The sequence below is a fragment of the Maylandia zebra genome, linkage group LG11 (assembly GCF_041146795.1).
Source record: "Maylandia zebra isolate NMK-2024a linkage group LG11, Mzebra_GT3a, whole genome shotgun sequence".
Lineage (NCBI taxonomy): Eukaryota > Metazoa > Chordata > Actinopteri > Cichliformes > Cichlidae > Maylandia > Maylandia zebra.
In genome coordinates this window covers 15,597,833-15,623,231 of record NC_135177.1, presented here as the reverse complement: position 1 = coordinate 15,623,231, position 25,399 = coordinate 15,597,833, and the positions used below count along the sequence as shown (strand labels likewise).

Here is a 25,399-nt window from a genome sequence, read left to right as displayed (position 1 = left end):
GGGGGCACACAACGGGCATGGCGTCTGGGTCAATGTGTAAGTCGCATTCTCCTGGGAATTTCCCTATGCCCTCGAACACATCGGCAAACTCCTCCATGACGTTTGTGATCTGTACTGACATGACCAGCTTGACTAGGTTTAGATCCAGGCATGCTCTCAACCCTAAGATGGGGGGTGCTGCAGTGTCTACTATGTCAAAAGTCAGCATCTTGTGAATGTCTTTCCACCTGCACTTCAACTGGCATGTGCCTTTGATGTTGAGTTTTTCTCCTCCATAGCCAGATAGTGTGCGTGTGGGCGGTGCCAAGCTAACCTGCTTAAAACACTTCTTAAACAATCGGGCAGGAATGACGTTAGCAGTGGCTCCTGTGTCAAGCTTAAAACTCACGGTGTGATGCAGTGAGCCTACTTCAACGTCAGCGTAAGCCTGTTCATCGGCCTCCCCTTCGTTGCACTTTGTTATGGAATCTATGAATAGCTCCGCTTCATCGCTTGGAGTGTCAGGGTTAATAGAGTACACTGGGTTGGGTTGGTGTGGTGCTTGTGAACGGCATGCTTTGGCAAAGTGGTTCATTTTATTGCAGTTTTTGCACCTCTTCCCTTTTGCAGGACACTCCTCCTTCTGGCTGTGTGCTCGTGCACATCTTCCACACATTTTTCCCATCTTATTATAATGAGGTGCCCTCCTATCTTTTTGCTGCGTACTCTGGCGCTTAGCGGATACTGCATGCGCGGGCGCTGCTCCCTGCAGGCTAGTGTGTGGGTCAACCATGGCTTTCAGTTGCTCTCGTGCGATCTCATAGGAGCGTGCAATGTCTATGGCTTTTTCTAGAGTCAAATCTGACCCTTGGCTCAGCAGCTTTTCTCTGACTTGTGGGAAACTGGTTGCGAAGACAATCCTGTCTCGGACCATTTCATCACTGTTAACATAGCCACACTGCTTGACGAGTAACTTTAACTCGGTCACAAAGTGCTCAAATGACTCCCCTTCACCTTGGAGTCTTTCATTAAACTTGTATCTGGCGAAAATGGTGTTTGTTTTCGGCATGAGGTACTGTTCAAACCTGTCGAGATATGTGGTCAGCTTTTTAGCTTCTTCATCCGATAGCTGCCATGTGTTATAAATGTCCCTGCCTCTTTCTCCTACCCACAGAAGAAGATAGCTGCACTGGGTCTCCTCGGGCTTGCCGCTTAGTGGGCCGCTAAACATTAGCTTCACATGTTGTACGAACCTCCGCCAGGCATCGGGAAGATTGGCTGAATCCCAGTCCATCCGTGGTGCAGGAACTCCCGACGAATCCATTTCGCTCTGTCAGTGGGCGTTTAGTTCGATTTACTCTGACACCATGTAATGTTCTGTCTCAAACTTATGAATAACGTGTTCATACTCTGCTTCGTGAGCCACCATTATCTTTATTGCCGCTCGTTCAGTTCAACATAAAACACACCCACTTTCGTGAAAACAAACACTCCCCGTTGCCACTACGGTGGACCACAAGGGACAGTAAGCACGGAGTGCAAACATTATAAGCAATACAACAGGACCCACCTGGAGCCACTTAATTAAACACAACTTAATACATTTTAAAGGGGCATTCATCATTTACCATTTACCAAAAGAGAAGTTAACTGTAACGGCCAACTGTATTTGTACTATGCTGTAAACATGTGTATGTCTGATGTAATGTTTGGTGTTTTAGAGATTTGTCGCTTTTGTAACAAATGTGTAGTCGCAATTCAAATAACTTCAGTTTTTGGCACTTTTGACGTCATCTTTTAGCCCCCGATGTTGTTTATTAAGTGAGAGAAGCGCCTTTAAAAGTATGACTCATCTTCCAAACAAATGCTGTTTTTGTACTGCTGACAGTTACTCCAGACACATACTCAGACTCTTGCCCTGTAGCGGATTTTATACGAGCTGAATGCATTGACATTTTATTATAATAAGCTTTGGATTTTTATACTGTTGAGCTGATTCAGTTATGAAAGGCACTCTGAGCTGGCCTGCCTCTTTTGTGTGCCTAGTTGTATTCCTCAGATTTTATAATAGCTTGTGATTGCAATAGCTTCTTAAATGTCCTCTATTCTTACATCTGTAGCTCCCTGCTCATGTGTGAACACAGCTATTGGCTTCCCTTCAGACAGCTATAACCCATTTCCCCAGCAGGTGGCACTTTCTGTTAACTAGCTGGTGGCCTGCTCGTACTAAAGAGTCGTCACTGCTTCTGGAAAATGGTTCTCATTCGACACCCGTCTCAAATAGCATCAACTACATTGTGTGTTCATTATGTGTCTGGTATTACAGAACTCTGCCTTTTTCACCAGACAGTATGCTTTCATTCTCATTTCGAGACCCTTCCGGACAAAACACTTTTCTTCTTTTTAAACGTTTGACCTTCATGGTCTTCCTCATTCTAGGGAAGGAATGCTGCTCCTCACCATCAGTTTCAGATTCTGTGAATGAGCCATGATGGAAAAGCGTGGTGGGCTGAAAAGGTCAGGGCAGTCAACAGCAGCATGTCTGATCCACTGCTGCGCATTACATGTGTTTCTGTTGTGGATATCCAGAAGAGGGAGCCAGGCCTGTTTCTATGATTGTCTGTTACCCACAGTTTTACTGGGCAACCGTAACAGCAGCATTGCACCCGGATTGCACCATACTCAAATTGTTTCAGGCTTGGATAACTGACAGAGAAGAGCATCAAGCCTGGTGATCATCAGCTGACAAAAGTAGTCAAAAGTGAAAAGACACTAAAGATCACATCCTCACAGACTGTATAATAAGAGTATATAGATAAATATACCCAAGTGTACAAGTAATTACTTTGAAAGGCTACTATTACAATACAATGAAGGCAGAAAGCATTGTGAGATTTTGCTCTTTTGTCTCTACAGACAAAACCATTTCCGTTCATCAAAATCTAACAGAGGATAAGCCCTGGCTTAGTTAAAATGGACCATAAATTCTCCCTTAATAGGAGCTGCCACACTACTGTTGGGTTTTGTGTCATATTCCACAGCCAGACCGATCAGTCTAGCTGTGGGTCAGCATTAAACTCCTGCCTGTGCATGTGTGCACAGTCCAGGTGTTATTTGTTTCCCCCATGGTTTTTTTTCCTTTTTCTGTGAGCTGTGCTTCGGTAATCCCCTTGACCAGGGACGTGCAGAGGGGGGGGGGCTAGAGGGGCTTGAGCACCCGCCCCTTTCCTGATGAGTGCCCAAAGTGCCCTTTTGTTGAGGCAACTTTTAAATTTTTTTAATTAATTAATTTATTTATTTTATGTGTGTGTGCGTGCGGAGTCCTGTCTGTGCCCCTCAACAATAATATTTAACTATTAATCATAGTTTTGCTAAATAAAAGGATCTGGCTTGCATCAGTCACATGATCACATTTAACCAATGATCGCCCTCGACGGCAGAACGCGCTGGTTACGAGCCGGGAACGAGCTCACAAAGAGCACGCGCATTTTTTGCGGTCCGGAGCTGTAGGAGAAACACAAGTTAACTCAGAGACACGGACTGATGCGACAAAACCAGTAAGTAGGTGTACAGCGTACACTGTAGTGTGTAGCACACAGGAGTATTAGCTTATTACGTACACGTTGGTAAGCTGTCTTGTTGCAACTGACGAACTGAAACAAACGAGCGTGCTGTGTGTGCAACAGCGTGACAAACATTACCTGTCCTTTTATTAACTGCACAAGTAGTGCTGGTCATAGCTGCTGGCTACCTGTGTAAGGCTGTCATGGGTCTGTAGCTCTGTCACCGTTTTAGGGAACATATTTAGTTTTAAAGTAAGTTTCTGGGCATTTCCTGCCTTTCTGGAGGGATTATATTTCACTAAAAAACGATCTAATATGCATGTCCACATAATAATAATTATAATTATAATATATTAAAAAACACACGCTGTATTTTAAAGAACATACATTAAGAAGCAGATTATATTAGATTTATATTTTAAATAAGACAAAAGTTGGATTTTACAGCAGTAAAATGATTGTATCTCTACAGTTTAAAAATGTAATAAGCTTTGCCCTGCACAGAGTGGATAGTGAAACAAATGGAATCATCATAAATACATTATTTCATATTTATTACTTCCCCCTCCTCATTGCTTTATTATTGTAGCTCTAGTAATAAATAATAATGTAAGGATGCCCATAGTATATACAGTATTCTGAAGAAGGTCTAAAATGTCACTGTGTGTGCATGTGTGTGTTTTATTTAGCTGGATTAAAAAAAATATTACTCATGATATAACATTGTGCAGACATGGCTGGTAAGGACATGAGGAGGAAACAGTAGGAGCTGTGTGAGGCTACTAAAGGCAGTGCTATAACATTTTTCTGTCATCATTTTATTATAGATTAAGTGCAAGAGTTGTTAGGTGTGGAAGATTATAGTTTATTGCAATAGCAAGTTGTGCCTTGTTCTCAGATAGACAGCAAGTGGAGAGTGATATATGAAATGATGGGAAGGAAGGAAGAAGAGAAGCAAAGAGTGATTCACAGGCAGAGCCGAGTTTATGTCACAGTTTTTCGTTGCCTTATGGTTCCAAGCGCTGTCACCAATCTTTGCATTTTGTTATTATCTCATGACACTTGTTTAATCAGCTACCATCTCTCCTGTGGACTTTTTTAATGTCTACAGTCTCAGATCAACACAGCCCTGCCCTTCCCATATTAGATTCTTGATGAATGTGTGTTGTTGTTATTCAGCATGGTTCAATGTGCCCCTTTTTAACTTTGAGCACCCGCCCCTTTAAACCTCTCTGCACGTCCCTGCCCTTGACACTTGAAAAAAGATGTGCTGTGATTTGTGTGACTGCCGTCTCATTCTGGGAACCGAGCAGTGTGAAAAACATTATTAATGTTAAAGCCGTCGCTCTGAGTTGGCCCCATTAGAATATCAAATAAAAGGAACGTACTGCAAAAACCCCCACACGTTACAGGCTGTTAAGTGGACAGCCGTGGAGCTTCTTTAACCACTGAAGATTGCAAGAAATTGTCTCAGTGGGGCATTTTGTATATTAAAAATGTATATCTACCTTTCAATTGTAAAATACTATTTTGATGAATTTTAATTTGTTCTATTTTATTTATTCTCAGTTTATTTCTTGTGACCCTTAATTCAATTTAATTTAATTTTATATAGCGCCAAATTACAACAACTGCCCCCTTGAGGTGCTTTAGATTGTAAGGTAAAGACCTTACAAAACAATCAGACCACCCCGTTTGAGCAAGCACTTGGTGACAGTGGGAAGGAAAAACTCTATTTTAACAGGAAGAAACCTCCAGCAGACCAGGTTAAGGGAGGGGAAGCCATCTGCCACAACCGGTTGGGCTAAATGGGGGGGAGACAGGACAAAAGACTCTGTACTCTGAGTAATAAGCAGAGTATCAAGTGAAATGCAAGTGCATTCACTGTATACATTATAAAAACGTCCACGTGCAGGTTAAGCTGTTCATACACTGAAACATCCAACTGCAGTTTCAGATTTCCTGATGTGGAAAGCTTGTGTGTGTAAATGAAAGAATGGACACTGGACACACAGGCCCCTGTGTGCACCTGTCGGGTATTTCTGAAGGAGATCTGGAAAACAAACTACACACAGGCACCCATGACCACACACACACACACACACACACACACACACACACACACACACACACACACACACACACACACACACACGTTCATATACTTTTTCTATATCCTTCCTCAACTCTTATTTGACTTCACATTACCAGATTATCAGCTCTTAAAAGTAGCAGCTTGAGTAAACAAACAGATGTCATGGAGCCAGATAAAGTGGTCCAACTGTTGGGGAGTGGACAGGGAGCTAGAATGATCTAGCAAGTTCGGAGTGAGACACTATCTTCTATGCGTCACCACTGCGCGTGTGAGAATGAGGTCATGAGAGCCAGCGTCACTGATCGTTAATAGTAGCTGATGTGTTAAAGGTTTAGCCTTGGCAGTCGTGTAGTTGACACTCACTCCCCACTTCCAAACACTCAAATCTAATGTCATAGTAATATCTAACATGATCACAAGTCTGACTGAGTCATTAATTACATGCATATATTAATGTCAACTGTAAAGCCCCAAATTAAATTCTACTAACTTCTGTCATAGTGAAAAAATTTCTGTCTAATCTCGCCTTCCTTTCATTTTTTTTGTGTTGGATCTCAGAGTGGATATGCTGATGTCATCCTTCTGTTGCACCTCTCCCTGTTTTTTTAAGATACGTAATCTTTTTTAAAAGGAGGTTATGCCAAGTACATATTAGCTGGTATGTGTTCGCCGAGCATATTTGTAATTGCAGTTATCATATTTTTCTCTTCTTGGATTTCTGGGAAGTCAGTAACCACAGTGGAATTTGCACTCAAGATAAAGCAAAAATGTGTGTGTTTCTGCGATATTACATAATTTATGCAATATGACCTGACTGCCAGCTGCTCAATTTTTTTTTACACATTTAAAAATTCATATTTTAATGGTGAAAAACTGTCAAGAATAATAAAAGAATACATTGTATGTTAATCAAAATAGTGACTAGAAAATATGACTATAGGGAAAAAAACGGCAGTGTGTGAGCTTTGTTCTTCAGAAGATACAGAAGACTTACAGTGCAAGAGTTAAGCATAATGAAATTTCCTTTTGGATCTAGTGAAAAGGACACGGACGCACACACACACTGTCGCAATTCTCCAGCTGCAAGAGCAAAGAGTTTGGAGTGAACTTATCGCGTTTCCTCCCAGGAAAGTGTCCTGGCTGATGTCAGTGTGGCCTTGGCCAAAGAAACGTCTGACAGTCAGGCTGAGCTGCAGGGATTTTCCTTTTTCCTACATCACATCCCTACCATTGTGCTACAGGAGACTCCTACGCAAAATCCAACATGGAAACAGTGCAAGTGTGATACAGTGTTCACTTTCCTCCATTTTTATGAGGCTCTCCATCATAAAACGGCTCAACAAGACAGCATTGTTAGATCCCAGCAACTTACTTCATTTTCTGTGCATAGTATGTCTCTGCTAGTTGACATCAGTTTGCTGTCATCGCTGTTATCAATTATTTTTAATGCTACAGCCTGCGTAGCTATTAATCAAATCACGGTGTGAATTTTTATTATCCTTTGACACAAGAAATATGTAAGTAACAAATGAAGCTTTGGCATAGGAAGGAAATTTGTTTTGTTTTCTTCTTTTAACTCCGTTTTTGTCCAGACTGTCATCGGCTCGGCTGGTCTTGGCATTTGTTGAATATTCAGTGGTTGCTCCGACTGTTTATGTTCCCAGTGGATGTCAAGGGCATATCTGCACTGCAACTGCAACTGAATGTATTTATTCATCATGTTGCAGGTGTCAACTTTCTGAGAGACCAGCTGAAACACAGCAGCTACCAGCTGGAGTGTGTTTCTGCAGCACATAGAGGGTCGACAATGTCTTTGTTATGAGATTATGTCCTGTAGACGTGGACTAAATGTATTGAATGTAGAAATCTGATTAAGGTATGGCATTATAGAACAAGATATGAAACCTCTTTAAATTAATGAGGAAGGATGAAGTATTCAGCCAGATTGGGTTCAAAGATATTTGGAGGAATTTAACTTTTTTAATGGATGTTATTTTATTTTATTTAAAAAAAAAAAAACAAAAAACAAAAAAAAAACTAATGTGGAAAATAATGTTTGTTCTTCTGATATTTGGTTTGCCATCAATGCCACACAACAGTGGCTCTCATTCTAAAGATGGCATAAATAAAATAAAAAAACTACACTAGTAAAGAGAATAACATGGATCATCTTGTTAGAGTGCAAACCTTGGGTTCTGGCATTCATGTGGAAGTTACTTTGAAAGACACGAAATGAAACGTTGCACAAAAAAAGCTCTATTTTCTGAATTCCTAATGTGTTCAAAGATCTACAGAAGGTCTGATCCACCCACAGAATCCAAAGCATGTGCTGGCGCACTCCACAGAACACCCCCAAAAGCTCTGTGGCTGCGCCCCAACTTCTCTGATGGGACATGATAAGCAAGTACTAAATACTAAATATAAGCATGGGCTGGAAAGCAAGGCAACTTTCAACCTGGAAAGTGTTAAAATCACAGTTCAGAACAAATTTGCTTTACCATACACCATTTACTTCAGTTTCACAATACATTAAATATTTGAGTTCTTGCTGAAGTTCGGTCACTTACAAAGAAATGAACTGTCTCAAAGTTTTATAGTAGTTTAATTTTAATAGTGTTAATGTTGGTGTGATTGTTCGGTTAGTGGGCGATATCTAAAATGACCAATCAGCCCTTGGTCTAGAGCTCCATGCATTGGGTGAGGATGACCATGAGAAAGGTGGTGGATCAGAACCTTCAGAGCAACCTTGCACATCTGTGTAAGCCTTGTGCATTTGTGTATTTGTGTAGTTGGTATTCCAAACGCTGCTGCCAAGGAGCTGCTTCAAATTTCGTTGAACATCTGATGTTCAATGACGACAAAAGGATTCTGATTTAAATGATTCAGAGATGGCCAGGAAAAAGTGAAACCAAAATCGAGCTCTTTGGCATCAACTCTGAACCACTGCGCTTGGAGGAAGAGAAATTCCGAGTATGATCCAAAGAACATCATCTCCACAGTGAAGCACTGAGGTGGAAACATTATGCTTTGGGGCTGTTTTTCTGCTAAAGGTACAGGACGACTTCACCACATTGGACCAACCCAAGTACTATAATATTTCACAGTAGATGAGAACCTCCTTCTCTCACCTGATTGTAACCTATGATTACTATTCTGAACTAACAAAGAAGTTATCTGCTTGGCTGAATACTACTGTATGGTTAATGATTGTTACTGTGATACAAAACAAGTTAATCTCCCTAAAAGCACGCTGCCATTCAATATTGTTTTTTTCCACTCTGCAAGTGCTGATGATTATGGGAGCTTCTGTTGCCTAAATTTATGTGTCGTTTCAGTCGAGCCCTCATTAATTACTATTTCATGATATCAGAATTTTTCTAGCATTTTATGAGGTTACATAAACAAGGTGGTGGGAAATCTTATGCTTGCCATCTATTACAGTTGAATTCATCTGAACCAGAGAGCCCTTTGCTGCTGTTCCTGCTGCTCTCTGTGAGTGTGTGCTTGTTTCTTCCAGCCTGTGTGTCTTTAAGAGGAGGAGCCTGACATTTATATTAGTATTTCTGAGCCAGACTATGGGAGGGTATGGAAGAGAAGGGAGGCAAAGGGGTGTGTGTATGTGTGGTGACGCTGGGCTGTGGAATGAAGTTTCGAGCCGTGGAGGGTTCACACACAGCTGAGAGACCAGACAGAGGACCGCACCGGTCTGCCTCACATACATCCAAACACACAGAGGGCTGACCCAAAAGGAAAGAAGAGGAGAAGAAGGAGAAGGAAGGAAGTGCTGGGATGGCCATGTATGAACCTGCCTATCTGCCTCCCAACGCTGAGGAGCAGGACTTCATCCAGGCTTATGAGAACGTCAGGGAGAAGTACAAAGGTGGGAGAGTGCGCTCGTGTTATAGGAATAACAGCATACGCACATCTCTAAGTGATCGTCAAGCATGTGTCTTTGTGTTTGTATCTGTCCCATTCATTTGTCTGACTCAGCACAGGTGGGATGCATGTGCCTGTCTGCTGTGCTTTTAAAATGTGCCGGCTGCCGTGCATGTTTCTGGAGCAGTAGTCCTGCATGCTCCATCTCTTGACTGCTGAGTGTTTTTTATTGATTGCCACACATGTTGGCTGTCACTTTTCCACACTATCTCTGCTGTGTGTTTGTGTGCATTGCAAGAGTGCAGTGGATTTACAGGAGTGCTTCAATCAGTGCTAACAAACAGCCCGCTCTGCTCACCTCTGACCTTGATGTCATTATGAGACTTTATTTTAAAGTCTCGGCACTTTGCCCATTGCAGCCTGCGTCCAGCACAACAGAGGGCATTAACAGGTGCTGCTAAGCAACAGTGAAATTCATTAACGCCCCACAGGAAGAACTTGCTTTTCTTCTCAAATTTTATCCCATTATCTCCCCCTAAGTGTGCTGCATGCCTTGCCTTATGTCTAATATTTCACATGGTTTACTTTATTTGGAAATGTAATGTGTCACAAAGGTTAATCAAACAAAGATCAAGATGAGGAGGATAAATTGAAAAAAAAAACATCCATACAAGAGTCATCTGTCACAACAACACATCTCCACAACTGCTTTCACTTTCTCCACATCAGAGGAAGTCAGCAGCATCCTCCAGGTGCTTTCACTTTAAAAGTTTTCCTTAGCTGCCACTCTTGTCTGTGGCTCATATGTCTGTCTTCTTTCGCTTTTCCTTGCGCTAAATGTTTTTTCCTGTTGTGTGTTTCATCTCCTCTGTTCCAAAGGATCATCAGGAAGAGCAAGAGCTACTCTATAAATATTGCCCCAGTTTTTTCCCCCTTTGCCTCTCTCTTGTTGTGAGAATCTGGCGGCTGTGCTTGTGCTGAATCACCATTGCTCATTTTTCTGTGTATCAGCATGTTTTTCTTTGTCTGGGTCTCTTTGTGTACACGTTCCATATCTTTAAAATAATGCTGCCAAACTTGGCATTGTTAACATCTTTGAACCTTCACTGTATTGATTTTCAATGTCTGTGTAATTACTGTAAACAAATGGAATGAGTGCAGAATACTTCGGCGATGACCGAATACTTTGGCAGTAAGACATCCCGTTGGCCTTCTCCAGTGGGAATTGGTTGCGTTTAGCTGGGAATTCAGACAGGTTGGTTTTTGACACAAAACTGCTGCTCTACTGTTATCAAGTCTAAACGTTTTATGGGTTTCGGCAACGCTGTTGCTGAAATAGAGACTGATAAGAATTTGTCTTCAAAGCGTAGTGAACGTGCCACAGGACAGGAGACGCGCTAGAACTTTTTAGCAGTTAAGTTTAGAAAACTATGTCGGAAACACAGACGCTGGACCAGATTTGCCTCATTTGTGCATGGGTCTGTATGTTTCAGTGTGTGTTTGTAATGCTGCTTCTGAACCAGGAGGTAATGGGAAGCAGAAGCTGGCTCTGTGGCAGGTGTTTATGTTCCAGACGTTCCTTTGTGTTCCTACCTCAACAGCGTCTGTGCTCCTTGCAGATCCTGCTCTCCTTATAAAGGCACAAAACTCTCCGACTTTGTCACATTCCTATCTCTGATTTTTTTCATATTGTTTTTAGACATGGATATCTTGCAAATGTAAATAACAATAGCAATTTTTATGCAGAACCTGCAAGGCTTTAGAAAGTACTGTATTGTAGTTCCTATGAATAGAATAGGCTACGTGTCTGTATTGGCTCCATGCGGCATGGTTGGACAGGTTGCGTGTATGTTTGTACCTCCCAGAGCTTAATTATGAAAATTATTAGGTTTGTAAAGCAGTACCCAGCAGTTTTAAAGTCTGTTTCTCACATGCTTATTTGTATCTTTGCAGAACATAGCCACACTGTTCTAAATACCTGTCCCTCTCCATATTCTCTGCATACTGACCCCATTTTGTGTTTAAAGACAAATCAGCCACTTTGTCTTTTTTTCCCCCACAATAATGATTTATTCCCTGCAAGATCTACACTGGATCAAAAGACATGCTAATGTGGATATTTGCTCTATGCATTTTGCAATAGCTCATGCTAAAAGCTTTTTCATGACTGCGGGTGTTTACTTAACATAGAAGGCTGCCTCGTGGCATCTTTAATATGCAACCATGCAAAGAATCATTTGCCTGTGTAATCACTGATACCTTTGAGATACAGCACACGGTTTTCCAGGTGTAGATTTATACCCACCTGGGTGCGGTCAACCTTTTGCTGTTGTATCGTTCTCCTCATTGGCATAACTGATGTTATAGGAAGAAGGAAGTGCTAAGATTGTGTTTGCTGATCATCAATATGTTCGCACTTTCACTGTGAGTATGGCTTAATCGTTTAGCTCAAAGTTCTGCACGATCTCAGCCAACAGACCAGTGCATGATGTCTGTGGGCTGTGCAGCCCTAAAAATGCAAATACCAGCAAGTAGGATTCGTGGGACGATAGATTCATGGAATTAAACAAATCCTTAAAGTGAAGTATGATGGTGTAAAAAGTCTATGGACTGTTTTGTAAGATGCAGTAAACAATTATCTACAAGACTGTCCCACGGATATGGATACACTTCTTTGTGGAATATAAGGTGCATTGAAAATTCACACTCTACAACTCAACCTATATGCAGCATCACAGAGGCTTAGCTAGATTCGTGTGCTTTTTTTTACCCCCAGGAAACCCCTTCACCACTCATTCAGTTGCCATTTTAAGCTAGTGCATGTGTGTCCTGGTTCCATAAGCCGTGGTTCCTCTATCTTTACATGCTGGGTCTATTTTTGCTGGATAGGTTTGCATCTCTGTAAATGAATAGCATGCTTTTGGAGCTCATCCAGAATATGACGTACTGAAACCCGCAGATAGAAATGGTTTAATACTTATCCTGGAGAAGTTGTACTAGGGGTAACACAATGAGGTAGAACCACAGATCTTCCTATCCCCATATACAATTGAATCACCAGTTAACATGAAAAGCATATCTTGTGCTGTGTGAATAACAAAAAAAAACAAAAAACAACCCATGCAGGCACAGGTAGAACATACAGGCCCAACACAGAGAGGCATCAGCTGACCAAGAGATCCAATTGTACCTACTACTAACTCCTAGGAACCTTTGAATCATCTTTCATTTGTTGATAGTACGATAAACATCTCCGGTGGTCCTAATTTACAAAGAATAAGGACTAGAGCATGACACTGGATTTGGGATCAGCCATATTTTCCGAATGGGTTAAAATAAAATTATAGTCTATTAGTCAGTCTGCTCTTTCTAATATTACTCACTGCTGTCTCCTTGCCTTTTCTGAATTGCAGCTGGTTGGATGGTAAAGGCCTGGCTGTCACCCCACTGTCCTCTAATGCAATTTGTGGCAGCAGCTGATGCCAGTGTTACTAGGCCGCCTGAGTGGGGGATTGCCCTGTGCAAGTCGGGTGGACTTCTGAGGGTGCGCAGCCATGGCTGGCATGCATTTTTGCCCCAGTGGGTGTCCTAGAAGGCCCTGTCCTATGCCCTGCAGGGCTTAAAATAAACCCTAAATATAGCCGTGGCAATGTTCAGTCAACCAATTAAACTGTTATTTTTGGCCAGCTTGATTAGTTGCTATGGGTAATTTAAATTGCAGTTTCTCTTTGGCTGAAAAACATCAAACAGTTGGGAATTATTAAGTAGTACTTTATTTTTGCCATACATATCACGGAGATGACTTTACAGTGCAGACATGCAGCATATGTCTTTATGAATGACTGCAGCAAATTCTATTTCCAGTATGCGTGACGTGAGAAGCAGTATGGGAAGTGGTTTGTGATGAATGAAGTCTTTAAAAAACCAAATGACAAATTGGTGTGTGAGTGTATGTGTTAAGTGTATGTCTGTTTAAAGCCACTGAGTATGTGTTAGTCATTCTTATCTAGCACACACTCACTAATAACTTGTCAGATCTCAAAAGTTTTAAATGACAGTTTCCGTAACATTTTCTCAGCTTGTTTCAGCTGGTTGCCATCTGTTGAGTGCCTTTGAGAAAAGCACTTAACCTACAACAACTAGATATGAGTACAGTTGCTTAGAGGTTCTGTGAGGCTGTTGTTGAGTGTCTGTACTTTTAAATCAACTTCAACTGTAATAGTGTGCTATAAACACATTTACAAGTGCCCACATTTTTCTTGTGTATCTATATATCTATATATATATTTTAATGCTCTGCAACATTTAGTCAACCTGTGCTATGGTTACACACCTCTTTGCTTAACATTGGTTCACCATTGAGTCCCAGTCATTGATTTTCCTAGAATTCTTTTCATTACAGCCCTGATTTGAAACAAAATGGACAAAACTGGGCAGAATGAGACTCGCCACGTCTTCACTTTAGCTTAATTTTCTCAGTTTTCAGCTGTTGGTTCTGAAATTTGCACAAGAGTAGATACTGATATCTCTGTTTCATTTATGGAGGATTTGCATCTCCTTCAACTGCCAGGTATTATCTCTACACTTAGTCTACAGCCACACCAGCTGCTCTGTGAGACTGTACTAATTACGAGTTCAGGTCACGTTGGATGTTTTGGAAAGGGTAGAGAGATTCTTTTGTAATTTGTTTGGTTGTGCAAGCATTGCAATTAAAACTACTATGCAAAAAATACTATACTATATATTTAAAGGATATAAAAGGACATTTAAAAATCCTAAACAAGTAAAAAAAAAAGTTTAACTTAAAATAAATGAATGAAGCATAGCTGTTAGCATGCTAACCTACCAACAGTGTTTGTTTTAAGTTACTGAAATAGTGAATTGACATTTAATAATTAGCACTAAACACAAAGAGCAACTCAAGCAGGAACCTCTAGGGCAAAAACTAAGCAAAAGTACTTCTTTGAATGGCCACTTGAGGCTGCTCCAAAAGCATGTTTAACGACTGGTACAGAAACTAAGCTAGCTAGCAAATGCTAGGTTGGGTTGACGGCAACTCCCCAAGCAATACTCTGTCATATCAATATGTTCACATCCATTGTCCATCATGGCAACAGTTAAAATGCCAAAAAGTCAATATGCTCCTTGCGCTAGCCTTGTGAAGACATCTCCATGGCTACATCTTTTATCGAGCACTGTCATTGTCATTGTCCATATTTCGTTGATCATTTTGAACTAGCTTTATGAAAACTTCGTTCAGTATCAGTTTTTGAGTCATTCATTCAATTCTAGAACAGAATTGAATAGAAATATCCTTCATTTCCCCTCACTGGAGAAATTTAGGTATTCTAGCATCAAAGTGACAGATGGATTCATTTACTCATTCATTCACCCAGCAAGGCACAACTTTGCAGTTCCCAAAGTTAGAATGCTGTCTCACATGATTTAACCTACCTTCTGCCACACATGGACAACTTTTAGAATCTTAAATTACTATGACATCAGTTATATGGTATTCTGGGCTAGCGGTAACATCAAATGTGGGCAATTTATTTTCCTTCTCTTGATGCAGTTGGCTGTCTTTTCACTGGAAACTACTCTGGCTACCACTTCTACAAACAGAAAATGCTGAATTCTTTTTGAAGTCAGCCATACGCAGATGTCAGTGCCAGGTGAAGTGCTTGTGGAAAATAGACCGTTGGTATAAAATCTGTTGATCTGGCTTTTTTTTTATGTGCGTCTGTTTACAAATGTATGACATTTTAGGGCTTTCCTCTAATATCAGTGTAGCCAAATGGAGCCCTTTTAGTGCTTTCAGTTGCCAATTATCCACCAATGAAACCAAAAGGAAAAATCTATGTCATGGAACTTTACTGTTACTGTATTTCCACCAAATAGCACCACACTCAACCGCAGGGTGTGACATTGTTTAGCATGAGGGTCACAAAGGCCCTTTAGCTAAGCTGCTGTGAGAATTGCTACATTTGGGTGGGTTTTTCCTTTTCTTTTTTTAGTTATTATATTTTTCGTGTGTGTCAGCTTCCTGTTGCTTGGGATAGATCAGCAGTGACACACAACTCAATTGAGAGGTTACTTTGGGGCAGGGCTTGATAAGTAAAACTCTGCTGGGATCCCTTTAGGGCCTTTTAAGGGAGAGAGTGAGAAGCTTCAGAGGGATGTTTCCCCAGTCTGTCGACCTTCCTGTCAAATAGTCAACAGTTTTCCAGAACAGAAGCTGCTGTTCCTTTATGCCTGAATCTCTTGTGTTTTTTGCCTGTCTGTGTTTGTGAAGTAATGAGAGCAGTAAATAGAGAGACAGAAAGGAGAACATTTAAAAGAAAGTATGTTTACAGGAGGCAGGGAGTGCGATTGGATGCTAATATTTACAGCGATACAATGTCATTTGATGTGTTTATTTATGCTGAATGGGATGGATGTTTTGCTTTGTAGAAAATCATTTAGAATGATGTCAGCCTTCATGAACTCTTGGTTGAATTTTTGTGGGTTTGGCAGTCACTTCTGTGAGTAATATTAAAGCTCCACTCACAGTCTGAAAAATAAATGAGATGATTAAGAAACATGAATTCAGTTCAATTATACAGCGCCAAATCACAACTATCGCCTGAAGGCACTTTATATTGTAAGGTAGACTACAAACTGTAGGGAACCACAGAGTATTTACACAAACCTCTGGATTGGCTACACTTGAACTGTAAGAGAGAGAGAGAGAGTTTCTGTCTATTAATTTGGGTTTTATCTTGAAATTAACTGGTTTCGGTAATCAGGGTAAACTGTAGCTTTGTTTGCACACTATCTAATCATTTAACTTTTATTACTTGGGAAAGAAGAGGGGAATGTCTGGCAAGGCCAGTGACCGTGTAGCCTTGAAATGTTGCATCTGTTAAAGTTTTTGGGACCTTGAAAGTGTCAGCATTCTGACAGACTGGTCTACCCTTGGCTTCAGCTGCAGGTGCATGATATGCACCTAATTTTCTTTTGCTTGTTCTCCAGTTGCACTCATGACTTGTGATTTTATTTTTATACTGTGTAGTATTAATTCACAAGAAAATGATGGCTAAAGCTATAAAATAAAGGCAAAAATTGCAGTAAACTGGAATATTTTTTGACATCCTAATCATTCAAGGCTCTACAACCATTAATACATTTAGTGTCTCTCCACCTCTCTATAGTGCATGTTTACGGTCTGGTGCAAAAAATGGTTTAGGTTTCTTATTTTTATTATTTATTTTTATTGTCTTCTTGGGAACTGTATTTAAATAATAAATATATATATATATAATTTATGAATATAAACTTTACTATTTCATCCAAATATGATGACTTCTTGAGGACTAACTAGGTCACACAGATCTTTCTTGTGGGTCGGATTGAGGTTCACGTGGTACAGAAGGTCACCTGTTGATCAGGTCGGTGAGTCGACATCTGATACACTCAGGGTTCGATATCCTTGGACAAGATACTGAACCCTGACTGGAGTAACAGCGCTGTATGATTGCGTGTGTGAGATTGGGTTAATGAGAAACTTAGGAAGATACATTTTCAGTGCCCAGCTAGAGTAGAAAAGCACTATATGTTAGTAAATTGCCAATCCATAAAAGTTATGCATTAGTAGAATTCTTTGAACAACAGGTGGGTGGCAGCTAGGATGCTAGTTAGTTTTGTGGTTAATTGTACTAACAACCCAGCCAAGAAGTCAGTTATTCAGTTTTAGTGTGTGAAACTGTAATATTTTATTACTCTGACACTTTATTCTATCCAGGTAAAATCTCTTTGTTAAGAGTGACCTGGCAGCAAAGACAAGGGAAAAAACAGCATCCAAATTGGAGTGAAATTTCATTAACACTATATTCTTAGTCCTTTGAAATTGACTTAAACTTCCTAATTGTAACCTCTTCTGTCAGTTTCACGGAGGTGTTTCTTACTGTGACTGCACCTTGCTACCATCTCATCCAAAATATGGTCACTTCTTGTCTAAAATTCAAATGGCGGCAGCAATAGTGCTAAACCTGACGCTCCAAATGAGACTTTGGACGACCTTTAGCTTCAAAAGTTAAAATGATGCCTCTGGATAAATACGTTACATGCATTTGGTCAAAACCCAGTTAGATTCCACCTTTCAAAGTCATCCTCCTCTTTGAATGTCTGACATGCTGAGTCAGACAGATGTGGATGTGCTCAGTGCTGCGCAGCAGTTCAGTAGACGGATGATTGTGGCTTTTAACTGTCCTGATGATCCTATTTAATCTGACATCTTGTTTGCTTTTAGACGACGTGAGATCTGCTTAAACAGCAGATTGAGTGGCAAATGTCAGCTCACTCTGTCTTCTCATATACTGGAGCTCCAGACCTTTCAGCTCACAGCTTACCAGGGTTGGACGGCTTTACTGCTTCTCTTTTTAAACAAATAAGGAGTCCTGTGGTATTAAAGCATTTATAGCTTCTCCATGATTTTTACAAGGACTTTGAAACACATGGTTTTGCGGCTTGAGAGGGAAAAGTCAGTGTGGAAAACACATTTGTGTGGAAAATAATAACGTTCTAACACCTGGGTTGTGTCTGACACAAAGAGACTTTGTCTCTGCTGCTTTATAATGGACGGCAGGGCTGTGAGGCTTTATTAAGTCCAGTATTAGTTTGGGACTGTAGCTTCAAGGCTCCAATGAGCTGTGAAAAACTTAATGAGGAGAACAAAACATCCTGGAGCACTGTGCTGCAGCTTACCTGACACAGTGTTGTGCAAGCATACCGTGGCTACACCATATTGTACACATAGTATAGATGGAAAAATAGCTTTAAAAGCAGAGCCTCCACTTCCAGAGAGAACAGGGAAAACCATCCCTCCCCCTCATTTCCCAGCCTTCTCTGGAAAAAAGAAAGAATGAAACTGGATTTTTTTTTGCATAATTGTGCATTTATGTGACAGATTGCTCTCAAACACAAGTGTTTTAGGAACATTTTTCCCTTTCTTTAAGCATTCACTTGGACCTTGTTGCTAGTTCTGTTATGTGTCTTCATTTTGGATGTTACGATTCAGAGCACAGTTACATATTTCACTTCAGGCCCTGAATCCACCTTGTTACTGCAAACGTAGGCTGAAAGAAAGCAGAGAAAAACAGAACTGAAAGCTGAGAGCACACACAGAAACCAAAGTCCCATCTGTTTCACCGTGGTTGGAGTTAACAGAAATCTCTGTGTCCAGTGTGAAGGAGCACTCTGTTGAGGGAAGACAAGAACTTTTTGATAGCCCAGAGCAATTACGTTCACATTGAACTCTTTCCAGATTTTTTCTGAGTAAGTGGAAAAAACTCCTTTTTTTTGCCAAGCAGACTTCAGGCTTATTATGTTCCAAGTGAGTAATAGTAAAAATAGTCCTTAGCACATGATCTGATACCTGTTAATTCATATTACCAAGTAATGATGCTCGTGAGCAATCATTTGTGAATGTGTATAACTTTCCATCATTTCCTGACACTCAAAGGCAGTGAGTTTATTGCTGGTCAGTGGTATTCAGAGCAACTGGAGCTAGATTGTGTGACAGTCACCAACACAAGCCAGGAATGTCATGGCAGGTCACCCCACACAGCTGACAGTGGGGGGAATGTGTCCCACGTGTGCACACACTGTCATTGCACATTAGGTTTCTCACTGATCTTTCCACATGCACACGCTCTCCCTCTGGGACTGCAAGCATACCACAACGAGTAACTCGTTGCATTTTCCTCTGTTAGCGGTTGACTTAATCTCCTCCTGGTCGAAGACACCAAAGATGGAGGAGTGAAGCTTGTTAGCCTTCCACAGTCAGATTCTGTGAGGCTTTGACAGAATATGCAAAAAAACTACCCTAAATGGCAAACTCGACTCCTCCGTTTCACTGAAAAAGGAGCTACACAGACTGGACTTACGTAAAAGGCACGACTTGCTTCATAGATAAAGATGCTTCTCAGATGATAGACTGCTGTAAAACTAAACACGGCCTCTCATGCTTTTGTGTGTCTCCTGCCCGCTGGCTCTCTGAGGGGCGTGTCTGCCCTCCCAGGAAGCACAGGTCAACAGCAACCCTGGAAAAAACTGCCTGTTGTTTGTTTTCTTATCTGAAAGTTCAAATTACTGCCAATTCTGGCCTTCCTGTAGGGCTGTAGCTACACTTTGACACGGCTTAGACGCTCCAGTTGCTCCAGGGCAACTTCGAGCCTGGTGAGGGCTGCGTTTGAAATGTTTGGAAAGTGCATTTGGAATGAGCTCTGTGCGCAATAATTTAGCCTTAGTTAAGTTGTTACAGCTGTTGACATTGTTAAAAGAAGGACTAAAGCCAATTCCATGACCTCCTGCTTACATTATTTATGTTTGGCCTTTACCATCATTCCATGAATTCACAGCTGAAGGCCAAGAGAGATGTGAGAGCACATTAACATAGCCAACTGACATACTGCATATAATGTGCTTAAATTCGTGGTACAGTTGCAGCATTTTAATTCTACTGTCAACTGATAGATCTGATTAATTTCAACTGATTTTGAACTTTACAGTATTACATTTAAAAATTTGTGATAACCTGAATTTCATAGAGGGGGGGCAACTGACATATGAGGGTGTTTTCAACAGGAAGTGCACTTCACATGCAATCAGAACCAGTGTCCTGTATTGCCAAACAGCACAGAAGGACACATAAATCAAGTTTAAGGAAACTGAATTAACATCTGAAACATAGCCAAGGAACAGTCAGAAGCACTACTTTTTTCTCTGGTCATGAGATCTGCTAAGTTATAGTCATGGTAAAAGGTTGTTGGGGGCCCAAACTACAAGGATTCTCTGTGGCTTCCAGTAGGAGGCAGTGGGCTGCTGGCATCGGTCATGGAATAGAGACAGACTCACTGGTGTCAGTTTTAGGAGAGCTGAAAGCGGCTCTGGACGAATCGATTTAAATCTGTCAGACATGCGGCGAAAGTCCCACCATCCATCCTGGGAAAGGAGCATTACGGGCAGTAGCCAGAGAGATGCCTCAAGCAGAAACTCCCTGTCATGTGGTGAAGACAGAAAAAGATGATGAGGCACTCTGAGAGTGTGGGAGAGCAGCAGGACAGGAAGGAGAGAGACAAAGTGCTGAAAGACAAATCAGTTTTCACAAGCAGAAATTAAGAGGCAGATAAAGTAGAGGGTAAGGGGAGAGGAGAATTGGATTCTCTCTCCTCTCACTAAGCATCGATCAGTCGTGGTTGGGTTCACGCTTGGCAGCAATTTGTTTAGATGAAGCGGCGTGTAAGGTGGGACCTGTTGTTGCAGCAGGCCTCTGGTTTTAATTTTTGGCCTTTAAAAAGGCTGTTTCTGCCAATTCACCGACATGATGCATGAGCCAATTTATACTCACATTGTTTGGAGAGAAACATATGTGTCACGGTATTAATATCCTAGAGCTAGATATTGTTTCCCCCACTGTTGCTTCTCTGCTTATGTTGGCTGACTGCATCATGGCTTTACAGAGTAAGCACAGCCCCTGGTGGATCATTGTTCTCATAACAACAGACCTGATGATCAAAAAAGCTGACAAATGGACTTTTAAGGAAATCCCCAAGGATTTTAAAAAAAGCTTTGGGTTGACATCAGGAACAGTAGCTGAAATAGCGGAGATTGTATTCCAGAGTGGAGATCAGTGTGTGGATTCCAGGCTTTGGATTAATGTCCTCTGTCTCAATAGCTGATGGGTTCGTTTAAACAAAGCTAAAATGACTGCATCGCTCCAGTGACGCTACTTAGTCCAGTTCCAGCATAGTGAATCTCAGTGGAAGCCAGTGAGTCAGAGCGTGGGTGGGGTGGAGTGGGGGGGCAGGGGGAGACCTTTGGGGACCCATTTTGCTCCATGTCAACCACTTATACTTTTTCATTTAAATGGCTCCCTCTTTTCCTCCTTTCTGTAAATAGAATGTGACTCAGAGATAACGTTCTTGTGCTCGCCTCTCCATCAATCATATTTCCAAATCTCAAGAAGGTAGAAAATTATAAAGGGAGCCACCTGCTGCAGCCGAAGGTCCACACGAGAGCTGATCTCTGGTCTTTAGCTGCCTTGTTTTTAAGGTCGTGTTGTCTCAATTCTTAGAATTCCTCAGGAGTCTTGTGTGTAGCAGTATGGTAGGAAAAATCACCCTCCCTGAAGACATTTGCAGGCTGCTTGCTGTTTGCCTGTCAACATTAATGATAAAAAGAAAACCTCCCGTATATGCATTTTCCTGCGTTATATACATAGCCTGTGAAATCACAAAAAAATAATGATGAGATGGTTTTTAATCAAATTAAAATAACAGGAAACTTGTGATAAACTATGGAAAACAAAATCTGCTGAGATCACACTGGCACTGTTGACAGGCTGTGTTTTGTCAGGTTCAGTCCATTGGCTTAACTATTTTATCACAGACAAACACGCGGGCGATCTCTCTTGATGGGGAGCCCGGTCTCCTGCTGACTGCTGCCTTGTGCTCTAAGCCGGTACATTGGGCCGGAGGTCTGAGTGGCTGGGTGACCTCAGACAGTAGGAATGTTTTGTCTGGATTGTCCACAGCAGGGCTACCGGTCTGATGTCGGTGGAGCAGCAGAGCTGAGAGCCAGCGGGACTTTGAAACACTCAAAGGGTGAAAGTATCAAAAATTGTGGTTGGTTAGAGGAGGATTAGATCTGCCTAATTTTCACCAATACTTCTTAGCCAACAGGCTTCAGTTCATCTCAGAATGGTCAAAACATACCTTCTTAGATGAGCCCTGGCTAGATGTTGAACAGGCACTATGCAAGGATCTAGAGATTTCAGACCTACCATTTATTAGCTCAAACATCAAAAGACATGAATGCTTTAAAAGTATCAACATCAGCTTCTCTCTGACAGCATGGTGGGAGTTTCTAAAAATAACGGAATCTTCATTAATCCCATGCAAACGTACACCTATCTGGAATAACCCTGACATATTACAAAACAATAATATGATTAATTTCCCAGAATGGAGTTGTAAAGGAATTAAATACTTAGAACATATATTAGAGGGAACAGAATTTATTCCATTTGACAGACTAGTTGCACAATATGGGATCAACAAGAAAAGATTTTTAGAATATCAACAAATTAAATCCATAGTAAAAAAGAAATTTAACCTCAGTCAAGTTGAATTACAAACACTACCAAGTGCGGCACATTTCCTTACTCTTAAATCCCCCAAATTATTATCTAAAATGTACGGAACACTTTTTAAATTAGATGAATCAATATCCCTTCCTATTGCAAAGTGGAAAGCAGATTTATCAGTCAGCTTAGACCAAAACTTCTGGTCTCAGGTATGCTTAAAAACCTTTAAATTGATTAAAAATCCCAGTCTGCAATTAATACAATACAAAATACTACATAGAGTGCACTATACAGGTCATCGGATGTTCAAGATGGGCTTTACATCTTCCAACAACTGCTCACACTGTCAGGGCAATACACCAGACAATTACATTCACGCTCTTTGGTTCTGTCCACCAGTGCAGAAGTTTTGGCGCGAGATATGTGAAGACTTATCAAAATGTCTGAAATGTAACATTCCAACCTCCCCCTTAGTGTGTTTGTTGGGCAGCTTAGATAATGTCACTTCAGAAAAGAATATCGCCCATATGGTTTTCACTGCCCTATGCATAGCCAAGAAAACTGTCCTCATGAACTGGAAAAATAAAAATAATCTTAATTCTAACCAATATAGAAATTATCTATTAGATTACATTAGTCTTGATACAGCCTCTGCCACCACATCAGATCAATTGCTCTGGGCTCCTTTGATCAGCTCCATCACCTAGTGGGGGTGGGGGGTCATAGTTTGGTCCCGCCTTCACTGTTGTGATTGGTGTGGGGGTAGGGACAGGCTTAGGGCGTCGGGGGGTTCCCCGGAGGCATCTTCCTTGGGGGGCTCAACCCGGGGTAGCGGTCATGTCCGGTTGGGGGCTCTTTTGGCTCTCGGGTGACTGTTTCCTCGTGGCTGCGTGCAGCGGGGCTAGGGGAGGGTCTGTGCTGACGGACGTGGGTTACTGACCTGGTAGCCTGTCTGCCCCTGGGTGGGTCCGGGATGGGCGTGAGGTTCTGGGGGCGCTCCGTCTCTGGGCTGGGGCCCGGGCCGGGCCTCGGGGCCTTGGGTCTTGTTTTGTGTGTTGCCGGGGTTGTGGGCGGGTGGGTGCATGGGGGCCCATCCCTGGCGCAGGGTGCCGCCGGTGCGTCGAGCCGCCTGGGGGGCTCTTCAACTGGTGGGGGAGATTGTCACACCTTGCAGGAGCTTTCCTCTCCTCAGGAACTCTCTGCAGGAGGGGGAGATACAGGAGAGGTGGAGGAAGATCTCAGCCTGGGCGTCTATTGTCTCATGTAGTCTGGAAGATGAGTGGATGGTGGGGTGGGTGCAGTTTTCTCTGTGGTGGGGTTGGGTGGACTGTCCCGGGCTCTGTGGGGCCGGGGAGCGCTGCTGCGCTGGGCCCCGGTCTGGATGGGCCTGGGCCCCCTTTCCCTGGCGGGTCGCGGAGTATGGGAGTGCCTACTGGGGTCAGCGGGGGAGCTGACCCCAGGGAGGGGTCACCTGCCCCTCCCTTCCTTCCCTCCCCATCTCCAGTTGCCTCCCTCTTCCCGCTCCACCACAACCACCCACACATGCAGGGCCTTGGAGTAGGGGTATGTCACCAGGGTGCAGAGGAGGCCAACCCCCCCCCCTGTCCCCTTCTGGCTGCCTCTGCCTCAATTTTATCCCACAACTTAGACATTCACATTACTCACACTCTCATTACACATACATATAGGATCTTGGGGGTGGGCACGATACACGGAGTCCAAATTACCATCAGGGTGTACACCTCACCCCTGGCGTCGTTGCCCACCTCTCAATTTTGAATACACGTAGACATTGAGGGCTAGCAGGAGGGACCATGCGCTTACCTGCTGCTCTCTGGCAGGCAGCTTCATGCCCTCCTGGGTTTTAATTGCACCTTAGAACACACATGCATCAACACTACAATGAGCGGGTGGAGGGAGGTTTGGAGTCTTCTCTCACCCCCGTTCTCTGCGGCCTGCTGGAGCGGGGGGGCTAGGAGGAGTTGGCCGTCCGACTGCGGTCTGGAGTGTGGGGCCTCCCTGCTGCTGCGGAGTCGGGGCGGTCTGCCTCTCCCCACCGCAGGGAAAAGGGTAACACCACCTGGGTCTGGGTGCAGTTCCCCCCTCCAGGGGCAAGGGTACCTAGACCCGGTTTGTAGAGTACGCTTGGGGAGTGTGATCGTGTGTACAGCGTCTCTTTATGTCTGTCTCCACGTTGGTTGAGTGTGGAGTAAGTGCATATGAGAGCATGAGGGTGGGAATGGATGTTTGTGTCTGTGTGTGCCTGTATGTCTGTGTCTATATGTCAGGTTGGGTATCAGACGCCACCTCTCTGGGGACATCTCAGGCCCTCCAAGGTTTGGAGGCCTATCTCCACCCACCACCACTTCCCCTGCCAGTGGCGGACTCCCTCAGGTGTCGGTGCGTTGGTGGTTCTTTGTGTCTGGGGGTGGGCGTCCGGGTACACACCGGCTCACTCCTTGGCGGCCGCTTATTGGGGCCTGGAGCCTGGGGCTCGCTCGGGCCACTTTGGAGGTGGGGTGCCCCCGGCCTCTCGGCCTGGGGCTCGGTCACTCAGGCACAGCTGGCTGCCGGCGGAGCTCACGGGCGCGTCACTGCAACTCCCCCTGGCTTCTGCTCCACGGCTGCTGAGTGAGCCCTCATCTGGGACTCTCCTCAGCTCTTTCTGGGACAGTGGCGCGGCTGCCCCTCTGTTGGTCTTCCTTGGTCTCTTGTGTTCTGGGGGCCTCTGGATGTCTGGAGTTTTGATCTCCTCCATACCTG

The 25,399-nt window shown here is 42.7% G+C and overlaps 1 protein-coding gene across 4 annotated transcripts in view; it reads left to right on the top strand.

The window, feature by feature from the left end:
- Nucleotides 1-25,399, top strand: part of plecb (plectin b) — a 131,621-nt gene that overhangs the window by 11,673 nt on the left and 94,549 nt on the right. For 2 of the 4 annotated variants that reach the window (XM_076889842.1, XM_076889841.1), the window contains exon 1: nucleotides 9,302-9,517. The exons of the other annotated variants lie outside the window; for them this stretch is intronic. In XM_076889842.1, coding sequence (XP_076745957.1) covers nucleotides 9,427-9,517 — 91 coding nt within the window. In that variant the 5' untranslated portion in view covers nucleotides 9,302-9,426. Of the gene's footprint in view, nucleotides 1-9,301; nucleotides 9,518-25,399 lie in introns of those variants that run through there. 4 annotated transcript variants of the gene reach the window in all.